Source organism: Anguilla anguilla, chromosome 11 (genome assembly GCF_013347855.1).
Source record: "Anguilla anguilla isolate fAngAng1 chromosome 11, fAngAng1.pri, whole genome shotgun sequence".
NCBI lineage: Eukaryota > Metazoa > Chordata > Actinopteri > Anguilliformes > Anguillidae > Anguilla > Anguilla anguilla.
Genome location: NC_049211.1, coordinates 12,366,814 through 12,377,949, shown reverse-complemented (window position 1 = coordinate 12,377,949; position 11,136 = coordinate 12,366,814). Strand labels below are relative to the sequence as shown.

At 41.5% G+C, this 11,136-nt stretch overlaps 1 protein-coding gene across 1 annotated transcript; it reads right to left on the bottom strand.

Annotated features, from left to right (window-relative positions):
• Positions 1 to 67: 67 nt before the first annotated feature.
• On the bottom strand, positions 68 to 7,645 carry icmt (isoprenylcysteine carboxyl methyltransferase). The gene is made up of 5 exons (XM_035381862.1): positions 7,419 to 7,645; positions 5,179 to 5,267; positions 4,684 to 4,853; positions 4,072 to 4,289; positions 68 to 3,669 (listed from the first exon to the last, which is right to left on the bottom strand). The coding sequence occupies exons 1-5, from the start codon at positions 7,635 to 7,637 to the stop codon at positions 3,487 to 3,489; spliced, it is 879 nt and encodes a 292-aa protein (XP_035237753.1). The 5' UTR covers positions 7,638 to 7,645; the 3' UTR covers positions 68 to 3,486.
• Positions 7,646 to 11,136: the final 3,491 nt, after the last annotated feature.

Genomic DNA, 11,136 nt, shown 5'->3' with positions numbered 1-11,136 from the left:
TACTCACATCCAAAATACAAGTGTGTATGTGTGTGTTAAACTGCACACTTCATATCATTCAAAACAATTTCAATGATTCAAGCAAGTTTATTGAAGTATATGCCCCAACCCATGAACCTTTTAATAAAGTGCAATACATATGTATAAAAACAATTCAACTATGCTTGATACAGTAATTATGTATAATCAAATCTGGAAATAAACCATAAAAGGTTTGTTTTTCAAAAGGTGGAATGTGAACAGCGTGATCACACACATTCAAAAACTTTATTGTTTTCCCCAAGTGCTTCAAATGTAGAACTAGAGTTTACTACAAGTAAACCTAAGAATGAACAAACCAGTGAGGGGACAGACATTCTAGATCAATTACCTTTCCTTAAATGGAGGACTTAAAACCTCTGAATAAAAGTGGCATCACCTCGCTGCAATTTTTCCAAAGTATCTAAAACCCAGGAATGCAGAATGAGTTGTTCTCTGTCATTCAACTGATTTCAGTGCACAGCCAAAGTAAAGAGGAAAATTGAGAGGAAGAAAGAGTGCAAAACAGAAAATGTTTTGCAGACATGAGGTTCCCATCCAAATGATGTACTTTTTGATACATGTAAATTAAGCTTTTATGGATCAGCAGGAAGCCTTCAATAGTTATTGCATCAGCAACAATGCTGTGAATGGCAATGCCAATAAGACATAATGGGGGGTTTATTTTGACGTTTTATAAAACTATCAATATTCAAGGCAGCAAGCAATTTGTTCGTAATATCAGCACACTGATATCGCCATACCTCATCATAAATAACGGCAAGATGGTGAGCCAAGTGAGCTGGTGTGATGATTTGACATTTCAAGAATCAAAAATTCTTCCAGTGCTTTTTGTTTATGATGGGAACCCCGTAAACAGCAGCTACATCAGTACCACGTGCACTCCTGTGAATTGCAGGTTGTGTTGAAAGCCTTTGAGAGACCACAGAAAGTTTTTGGCTTGTAAGCAGACTGCTCTGTGAGCTAGAAGGTTGTCTGATAGCACTGGGAGACTGGTGAGCAGTCTGCTACTCACTGTCACCATAGCATGTAGTGATGAAAATGCACATTTTCAAGTCAATGTGCGCTATCAAAAAAATCTGCACGCGTATAATATAAAACAACAGCCGCTAGCCTAGCTGTCAATAAGGAGGTATTTCAGATAAGAACTCAACCACAAATATTCTCTGAATATCACGTGCAACAAAACACTACAACTGAAGGCAGTCTCTCTACATATAAATAACAGGAATAAAAACTTTACTTTGATTGTCACCATTCACAATTAATGTCTAAAGGCAGACCAAGACCTGATATAACCGAGACCTAATATGCCAACTGGACTGAGGAGGAGCCACAGGTGAAGTATCAGAACACTTCTAAGTGGGTCACTTAGCAAACATCTGCCAATGTTAAGGTCTTCTACTTCCTGCTAAAACTTCAACCTGTGATTCTAAGCAGGCAAGTTTTTCCCCCCAAGTTTTTACTTCTATAAATCAAAATTATTTCTGGGGAACACCTGTAATGCTACACTGCCATTTTGAACTCAAATACTGCTAACATTTTTCGGCCAAACGTGCTATAAAAATTGACTCCTGAGTTTATAAACTCCAAACATAGTTACATTATAACTCTTCAACTGACAAATTTCTATCCCATTATTCCACTACGAATTGAATCCACTCGCAAGCACGTTAGTTCACAGCAACTGAACCCCACTAGCCAGAATAGTAGTGGGATGCTTCCCTAAAGAATTCAAATATCTAATGGGAGGGATCCACCTCATTTCAAATTGGTCATTTCACACATGCTTTCCCTCCACGCCAATAGTGTTTATGATATTGATATTGATGAGATTCCAATTTTTTCTTATAAGCAATTTTTCATTTGGGAATTACACTCCGGTAAAAAATAAGCTTCATTCAAGCCATACTGTTTTTACATTGAAAACTAGTCAGATAATGGACTGCATCTGATCCAATATCCACAGATATTGTATCTTTTGGGTCTTCTACCCAAATTGCATACAGACACATGCCAGATTATTGTAGGTGAGGTCATATTTTAGGTGTACAGTAAAGAATTAGGCTATAGAAAACAGTCAATTGGATTGGCTTTCCAAATTTCCTATAATTCTTAGCATGCTAAACCAGATGTGTCACAAATCCTTGATACCTCAGCCAAGTGTCATAATTCCACAGATGGCAGCACTGTAAACTGGATATATTTCACATATTACCTCTTGCATGCCACAAGGACAAGGGTAGTCATTGTGTAAAAGCTGCATGTAACTGTAAATCTGCAAATTCTCTGCTGAAAATGCATGAATGATACCGAAGAGTATATGGCTAATAGTAGCCAATTACTGCCAATCAACAAGGGGCAGAGAGAAGCCGCACATTGCAAAGTAAATCTACGCTTAAGATTAAAAGACCTTCTGATCAAATGCAAGGGCGTATAGGCTAACTTCAGCAGTCTTGAGTCTCAACACAAGGAAAGGGAAGATTTGTTTCCTGCAATCTGATTGGTTCTAGCAAGTTTTACTCAGTTTTGTTACTGATTAATAGGTGAGCTGGTTTTAATTGCCACATTCCAACTTAAGTCCCACCTACAGGTATTGATTCATCAGAAGTGGTAACTGGCCATTTCGTCACTGAGTGTTAAATTGATCGAGCTCATAGTACCATAAAGGTTATGATCCTGACAAGTGAGGCTAACACTTTAGCAGCTGAGGAGAAAACTTGACTTTGTCTCCCCCTATAGATAGAAGACTAATGCAGCCAAATGTATCTGCTGGAGAAAAATAATAATAACAGCTACAAGTTAGAGTGATCACAGATACAGCGAGTGCACCTCCAGACTGACTGTTGCTTACACAACTGGGTTCATCATGGAGTGGGGAGGGGCATAAGACAGACCAAGCAGTCAGAATGGGATCATGGGAAACTAAGTTCTCAGCACACACAGACATCAACTGAGGCTAAGCTGTCAGAAATTATTTTCAATTAAGTCTCGGATTTCAAGCTAAAAAATGTTTTAAATTAAAATAATTAATTGACGGTATTACCTGCAGTCTTTACAGATAGGCAAGGAATAAACTGAATACTGTCTTTTATAAATCATGAGGATATGTGTGTAAAATTGAGAAGGAAGGTTTTGACATAAAATGAACAACCCATCTAAGTGAGAACAGAAGACGCTAAACAAACAGGTGAGTGATGTGACAGGTGGTGGTCTGAGGGCCGTGGCATTGGCCAGACAGGTCTGTCTGTCAAGGGGCCGGGGCAGGGCTCTGCGGTGCACAGTATGCCAGTGTCTCCATGTGCAGCGATGACCTTGGTCCTCCAGGCCACCAGAGGCAGGCCACAACAGTGTCACCAAGCTACTAGCCTGCCCACCACACCAGTCTATCTATGGTGGATCTCCAGATTTGTTTTCCCCTTTTCCTGAATTGTTAGCCGGGGAAGATTAGGACCCCACTCGGATGCCCTGGATGAAGGGAAGACCTGAGCGCACCTTGCGCTTGTACTCCACGTACTCATCACCGAAGAAGTGGATGAGCGAGATCTCTTCCTCTTCGATTCGCTCCCGGAAGAAACGCCAGCTGGCCAATGCATAAGCCAGCACACACACAGGGTTGCACAGCATTACCTGCAGCGCACAAACACAACCTCATTTACACTCTCATAAGTTAGAAGGACATGGTAAAGATCATACGCTTACAAAGAATTTCAACACCATGCTAGTAGTGGACAAGGAAAGATGGGTTATCGCTAGACTGGGATAAAATGACAAGCAAAGAAGAGCTAAACTGACATGTTCTAGTTATTATTTTCTCAAAATGAATGACATATTTCACACATATCTTTCAGCCAAACTTAATATAATGTGCTCAAAAAAAGCTTCTCAATAATCGTGTGTGTCCGTGTGCGTGTGTACGCATGCATCTGTGTGTGTGTGTGCGTACATGCATGCATGTTTGTGTGCATATGCATGTGTGTGTGTGTGTGTGTGTGTGTGTGTGTGTAAAAGCACATCTAAAAGTGCCAGTACCTGCGTGCCCACACTCCAGCAGAACCAGCCCACATAGGAGGGGTGTCGGCAGAAGGAGTAGACACCGCTGGTGACCAGCACGTGGCTCTGGGCCTTCTCGTTCTGGACGATGTGGTTGAAGTTGGACCCAGCAGTCAGCATGGCAGACTTACGCAGACCCTCCCCAAACAGCACCATCAGCAGGCCCACAAAACTCAGCCAGCGTAGCTGCTTTAGATCTGCAGATACACAGACACAGCAGACTCTGTTACACAGGGCAGTTAAACAGCTATTCTTTAGTATTCGCACTAGCTTTTGTTGCAAACTTCATCTATTGTTGTTTCCTGAAGAAGTTCAGGTTTCACAGCTTGCTTATACAAGAGCAGTGTACGTCCTCCTCTTGCGTTTGCCATGGTACCGTCCGACAACTTCTGCTATACCGACTAATTATGTTAATCGCATTGTGCTTTGTCTTAATGACACTGAAGATTCATGCTCTAAGCTTACAAATTAGAATTAAATTCCATTTAGAAAGTTCATTTACAGTAAATTTCATGGTACATTACACAGTACATTTCTCACTAGAAAACTTTGCAGCCCAGAACACACAGGCTGGCGCACTAATCGACTGACCTGGGATCAGCAGCTTCTCCACAATGAACTCCACCCATGAGGACACGGCTGCCACAGTGTATTCCACGCTGTGGTTGAGCAGGAAGGAGTCCAGAGACAGGCTCCGAGGGTTAATGATGGCCGTCACCAAGTACTCCGAGTAGTGGAAGAAAGACAGGGAACTCATGTACCTGCGGAGATGAAGCGCTGCACTGTCAGTCTTGCTGAACTCAAGTCTATTAAATATAAGCCACTATCATTATTCAACATGAAGGGGCCACTATGAAGAAAGGCCTGGAATTAGTGTGGTTCACGGCCTTTCGTTGCTGACAAAATTATCAGAAAACACCTGAGGCAATGGTAGCTTTAATTTCAACCATTTAAAGAGGCATCAGGATAGCAAAAGCAGTCCAGTGGGAAAACCCCTGCTTAAGACCAGGTGAGCCGGGTGGAATAAAATGGAAAGGAAAAACTCAAGATGCGTCAACGTGCCGCTGAAACAGAGCTGTAGCCTACCAGCCAAAGTGTGTCCACGTAGTTTGGCCAAAGCTGATTAACAGGCCACACCCGAACGTGAATCCCAGGAAACAGGCTCGCACCGCAACCTGAGAAACAGAGAGAGCCGTGGTGATGGGAAAACCTTAACACAGGGGTGGGCAACTCCACTCCCGGAGGGCCAGTGTGAATGCAGGTTTTTGTTTCCACCAATTACCCTCGCTACATGAGCTAACTGGCTGTCTACACCAACAACTGTTCATTTGAATATACGATCACTTTAAAGCATTTCGTATAAACGTTAGGGCCAATTACACAATGTCAGAAATCTGCATGAAAAACCAGAAAGTTTCGGCCGTCGGCACCGCCCACCTCTGCCTGACATGCAGCGGAGTTCAGAGATGCAAGTCAGTGTGTGAACGTCTGCTAAAAGAATCACCAGGGATACGATGTCACATAAGAAGCAATAAAAGCATGACGTTCCCTTAGCCGGGGACCTCGGTCTTCAGTTTGGAGAGCTAATCGCATCTCTTTTGGAGCGTCCATGGCTTGATACTCACAGCAGACATACCACATCACAAACACACCATCCTCAAGGCCGGTGGTTGCCAGACTCGGTCCCGGTGATTCATCGTGTATCTCATCACCAATTAGGTACATACGAACATACGTTTAAGTTACTATAATTTTTTGATTTAAGTTCAATTTAAAATATAAATTGAATTCTGGGCCATTCTATTTCCATTTGCCTCGTATTTGAACAAGCTTTCTACAGATGGTTTAGTCTCAGTAAGCAGGTGTCACTCAACAATCAGGACCCAGCTGATTTCACCTGCCAGTCTATAACTGAATCAATTCAAAATGCTATTTCTTTCTAAAAGAATCCTCTCATATGGCAAATTACAGAAAACAAAAGCAGCAGTAGATCTAACTGATTAAATACCCAGGGATGTGAATATGGGACAAGTATTCTTCACTGTGTTCACAGCTATTTCTGACATAATACAGCATTAATCCGAAAAATAATCCTGCAACAGACATTAAGACTATCTAGTTAAGAGTAGGCTAATTAGTGAATTAGCAGAGGGAGCAATAATGGTTGAATGAATACCAGAATATACAGTAGGCCAGGACCAAGTTTTGGAACCCACAGCTGTAGGATTCATCCCACAGGTGCAGCATGTGACTACACAGCTACAGGTCCATACCAAGAGCCATACCTTTCATTAGACCTGTGCTGGTCACTGGACCTTATTACTATTTTAATTGTCTTTTGAAAAACAAAGGAAACTGTTTAGTCTGGAGGATTCCAATGTGGGTCAGCCTTTCCTGCAGAAAAATGAATGGTGGAGCTATGGGGATATGGTGCGGACAGACTCCCGTTTTTCCATCGAGTTTTAATATGAATGAAGCAATTTTGCAGATTCTGTCTCCCATCATTGGGAGACTGAAGCCTAGAACAGGGGCTACGTCTGTGAAATCCCATTGACTGAAGGCTCTGTAAACGCCAAATGAATGCGATGTAGGCTAGTAAAACATCAGATGGTATTTATACTTTCAACGCTATTAGCACATAAGTGGTGGAGAACATATGTGCTACCTGCTGTGTTAAACTGACAAAAGGGAGTATTGAATTATTCCCGCTGGCATAAATTCCAAACTATGCATTCTTCACTCTGTAAACAGTTATAAACTGCACAATGTTCAGGATTAAAGATAAGTGCCGGTACTGTTGGCGACTCAACAGTATACCCATTCAAAGTCTGATGTTATAAACTAGCATATTTTTATTTCTGTCTCCAAGTTTACGATCTATCAAAAATGCCAGGGACACACCATGTGGTGCAAACTCTACCGGAAGTGCACTAACTATAATGAGAACAAAACTAACCTGAAATCACATATGAAACTAGCCACGCAATGTCATCAAGCTGCGTTAGTACATTCGTTAGTATGCATGGTAAACTAAACCTGCTTGCGAGATTCCCAGAAGCTAAGTCGGTCTACGGTGTGTCAGAATTTATTAGCAGTAAGATGACAGATCCCTGACCCACATTCTAATAGGATCACACCTAATCAACAAACTGCCTGCAATACAAAAACGCAATGAATCATTTTAAAGTGTACAACTTCCAACGGAACATTTCGTGGAAAAGGTGAGGGGGATGTTTAGACCCCGTGGATCGTAGTTAAGACCCAAACACCGAATTAATATAAATGTAATTATTTTAGTGCCTAAGCAGTTTTAGCTAGCCTCTTACCTGATAGAGAGGTCCTTTGTATATGAGTAGCAAGAAGCCATTAGCAACCGCTATGTAGAGTGCAATTGCTATTTTCCCCCTTATTCCAGTAAGATAGTCGAATACCCATTCAATATGGGATCCTAGAGATACAATTAAAGGAATTATCATAAAAGCGAATCCCAAAATAAAGCTTGTAATACTAACTCGCCCCTCCAATACTAACTTACTGCCTGCCATGTTGGAAACCTGGGACTATATTGAAACATCGCGAGATTTTCAAACGCAACCAATAACTCTTCCCCGTTCCTTGACGAGGTTCGAGCACTCGACTGTATGTAGTTCATTGGGTTTGAGCCATAGAGCGTGCGGTTCGAGCATGTGTTCACGTTTGCTGTTCCAGAATCAGACCGCAGCATGTTTTTAAAAAAATACATCGTGATTTGGAAACATTCTCTGGAAACTGTCAAGAATGAGCCAGCCTTGAAATTCACAATTTAACAATATAAATACGTTGGCCTGCACGCGTGCATGTGTTTTCATTAAATTTTGATAACTGTGCAGACCAAAATCAGTTGTCCCAAGTTTGCACATCTCATTAGGTTTAAGGAAAGTAGGCACCTAGTATTAGAACTATGAATCGTATTATGATTACAGATATGTAATCATGCACCATATGCGAATGAACTGATCTGCAGTCAGTCTGGTTTAGGATTTAGGCATGAGTATATAATTGATTTCAAAATGCGGATATTTCCATATAAATTCAACTAATGTGATTTACATGCGAAACGTCCCCCAACCCGCGGACAAAAATCACCCCGCGGTAACACTTCAAAAGTACCGCGGAGTTGGCAGCACTGCTTGACAGCAACTATAACCAATTTCCATGACTGCGACGCACTGGTTTTATTTTGTTGTGTAAGTGATGTTATTCCCATGTTTTAAACAGCACCGTGCAATTTAAACCTTGAATTAGTATTTATTTTATATTCTCAACAACAGAAGAATTCCGAGGGGAATTATTACTGAGCATTGTGAATGCGCATTAGGTCCAATTCAAAGGGTATAGAGCATCATTCCCATTTACTTTAACAAACTGGCAATACATTTGCTGCTGCAACGAACCAGGAAGCCTTCTTCGAGGCGCTCCGCTGTAAACTTGGATTTTAATCATGGACATTTAAAATTCAAAACGTAATTTATATAAAAACAAATAAGATAAATATTTGCTAATTGGTTAACGGTATAAAATGGACTGCCTTCTGCATTGATATTTCAGTTATTGCCTCCAGAGGGAGCCATGGACAAAAAAATTGATTTAAAGTTGGTAGAATGTAAGCCACCCTCTTATAGATAACTTCAATGGTAAACTGCATTTCAATTAACAGTAGAATTCCAATTTGCCCTTCCAGTTGAATTTGTTTATTTGTTTGTTTGGTTTACCACCATCACCAGCGCATCCACCATGAAATGTGTGTTTGCAAAGGGTCCCTGCTCTGCTTCCTTCGCTAAACTCTACAGCACAGGTCAGCTCATTAACTTCTGTCCTTCTCGCTGAGAAATGCGCATCGCCTGGTCCTGTTTCCACCATCAGCACATTTGTTTGTGTCAGCTGTGCTCTCTGGAGTATAGTACACAGGGAAAACAGTAGGCAGCCCACACCTGTACCACTCTCTCCTCTCTTTATATATTCCCCTCCTCACCTCCCTATCTCTACTTGCACTGCTTTTTTAACCTTCAGATATTCTAGCTCTATACACAGCATGTGTGTGTGTGCTTGTGCGTGTCTGCGCATGTGCATGCATGCTTGTGTGTGTGTGTGTGCATGTGTCCTGGTTTAAATATAATGTAGGTCATAGATATGTATGTTTTCTGTACGTTCCATTCTCTAAACTGAAGTGCCATTCTGTTTTTTAAAAAAAAAGATAGATCACACAGAAGGTAATGCTCGAGTCTAGATTGAGGTAATTCTTCCATTGGCTGTCCCAGAAACGGACTGCCTTTCTATCTTTCACCCGTGAGTGTGTAAACAAGGCTTTCCGAACAGGCACGGTTACTCTGCTCCGCAATTCAGTGTTCAGAAAAGCAGCAAGGAGGTCACCCTAACACGCGGGAAAAGACATATGTCATAAATCACCCATGTGAGGTGAGAGCCATTGGCGAGGAGGGAAATACCATGGCGATCCGAAAAGCTGCAACATTTAAAAATAGTGCCTCCTCCATGTTAAAGGTCACGGGGTTCAGTCTCATTAAAAATCCATTTGTGAAAGCAAGGAAGGAATTCATTTATTAACACTTTGGCCTCCGCGTCCCAGCGATCATAAATCATCACGCCGGGGTCTCTCCTTCAAGTGCCTCACAACGCTATCGCTCCCCTTTCATCCCCAAGACCGCAGCCAGACTCCACATCCACTAATTTCCTTTCTGTAAATATATTTATTTCTCTAGCATTACAGGGCAAAGACACTGTTCCCCCCCCCAGCCATACACACCTCACAGTCAGCCTTCACAACTCATTCTGTCTGTGGGTAAATTGCTGTTATTCAATTAGCAGGCACAGTAGGACATGATACGCAGATGTGGGGTGGCACTTTACCTCCCTCACTTTTTCAAGATAAAAGGCAAGTCTTCCCCCCAATATTCAGCCTCGCTGTTCCACACATTACACAGATATAGGTCTACATGATACTCCCTCTATAAGACAAACAAATCCAGGACACACAGGTCCAGGGTAAAAAGTAAGGTAATGCACAATGGGAAGGTAGTACTGTATAAATACTTTTTCTTTCTCCTGGACTTGTCATTCTTTCGCTGAATGGGTTTGTCAAAACCCTGGGAAAGTAAATCAGTAAATAACAGCTAATAATGATATTTATACAGTTAAGTGAAAAGGATCTTAATTTCTGGTTCATAATAAAGTAGGCAAGTTGAAACATTTTGTTATACAACAAAAAATTGATGCATGTTTTCGTCATAAGATGGCATCTGTGCTTATCCACTTCTTTCATGAATATGGAAACTGTGTCACAGTTTGCTTTTGTGCTGTAATGTAGAACAAGGAGATATCTACATCAGTCAGTACAACAAGTGAAATATCAGTTACTTCCATATCTTTCACCCCTACTATACTTCTGTCATTTCAGAGGTCAGTGCAACTAGTTTTCCCATTGAAGGACAGCCTAAGTTTAGAAGTTAGTGCTTCTCTATGTCTTATGAAAAACTAAAATCACTTCAATGTTGCTGTCTTCATTCCTATCATAACTCATCTAACACCATCACAGATGCATCAGTGAAGGGCTTTTTTCCATATTACTCATATCAAAATCCCTGTGTGGTAAAAAAAAATCACACACACCTGAGTGACTCAGGTTAAACTGCCTGAGAGAGATCCCTGGCTTGCCTTTTCCATATACGGGAGATTAATGCTCTGTTATCCCATTCCAGTTCAATCCTAAAAGTGACATAGCTGCCATCATTCACTTCTCATCTTTCTCTCCCTCCCCCTCTCTCAATCTATCTATCTATCGCTCTCACACACACAAGCACATGCACACACACACATACAGGCACATGCACACACACACAAACACTCACGCACAGGAACATACACACACACACACAGGAACACACACACAAGCACATGCACACACACACACACATACATGCACACACACACACACAAGCACATGCACACATACACGCACATGCACACACACACACAAACACTCACGCACAG

What these genes read in the sequence shown, in the direction of transcription:
- icmt (XM_035381862.1), bottom strand. Translation starts at nt 7,637, where the DNA reads ATGGCAGGCAGTAAGTTAGTATTGGAGGGGCGAGTTAGTATTACAAGC. An exon ending in ACAAAGGACCTCTCTATCAG is followed by an intron (nt 5,268 to 7,418) that starts GTAAGAGGCTAG and finishes TCTGTTTCTCAG; the next exon opens with GTTGCGGTGCGAGCCTGTTT. An exon ending in ACGTGGACACACTTTGGCTG is followed by an intron (nt 4,854 to 5,178) that starts GTAGGCTACAGC and finishes TCATCTCCGCAG; the next exon opens with GTACATGAGTTCCCTGTCTT.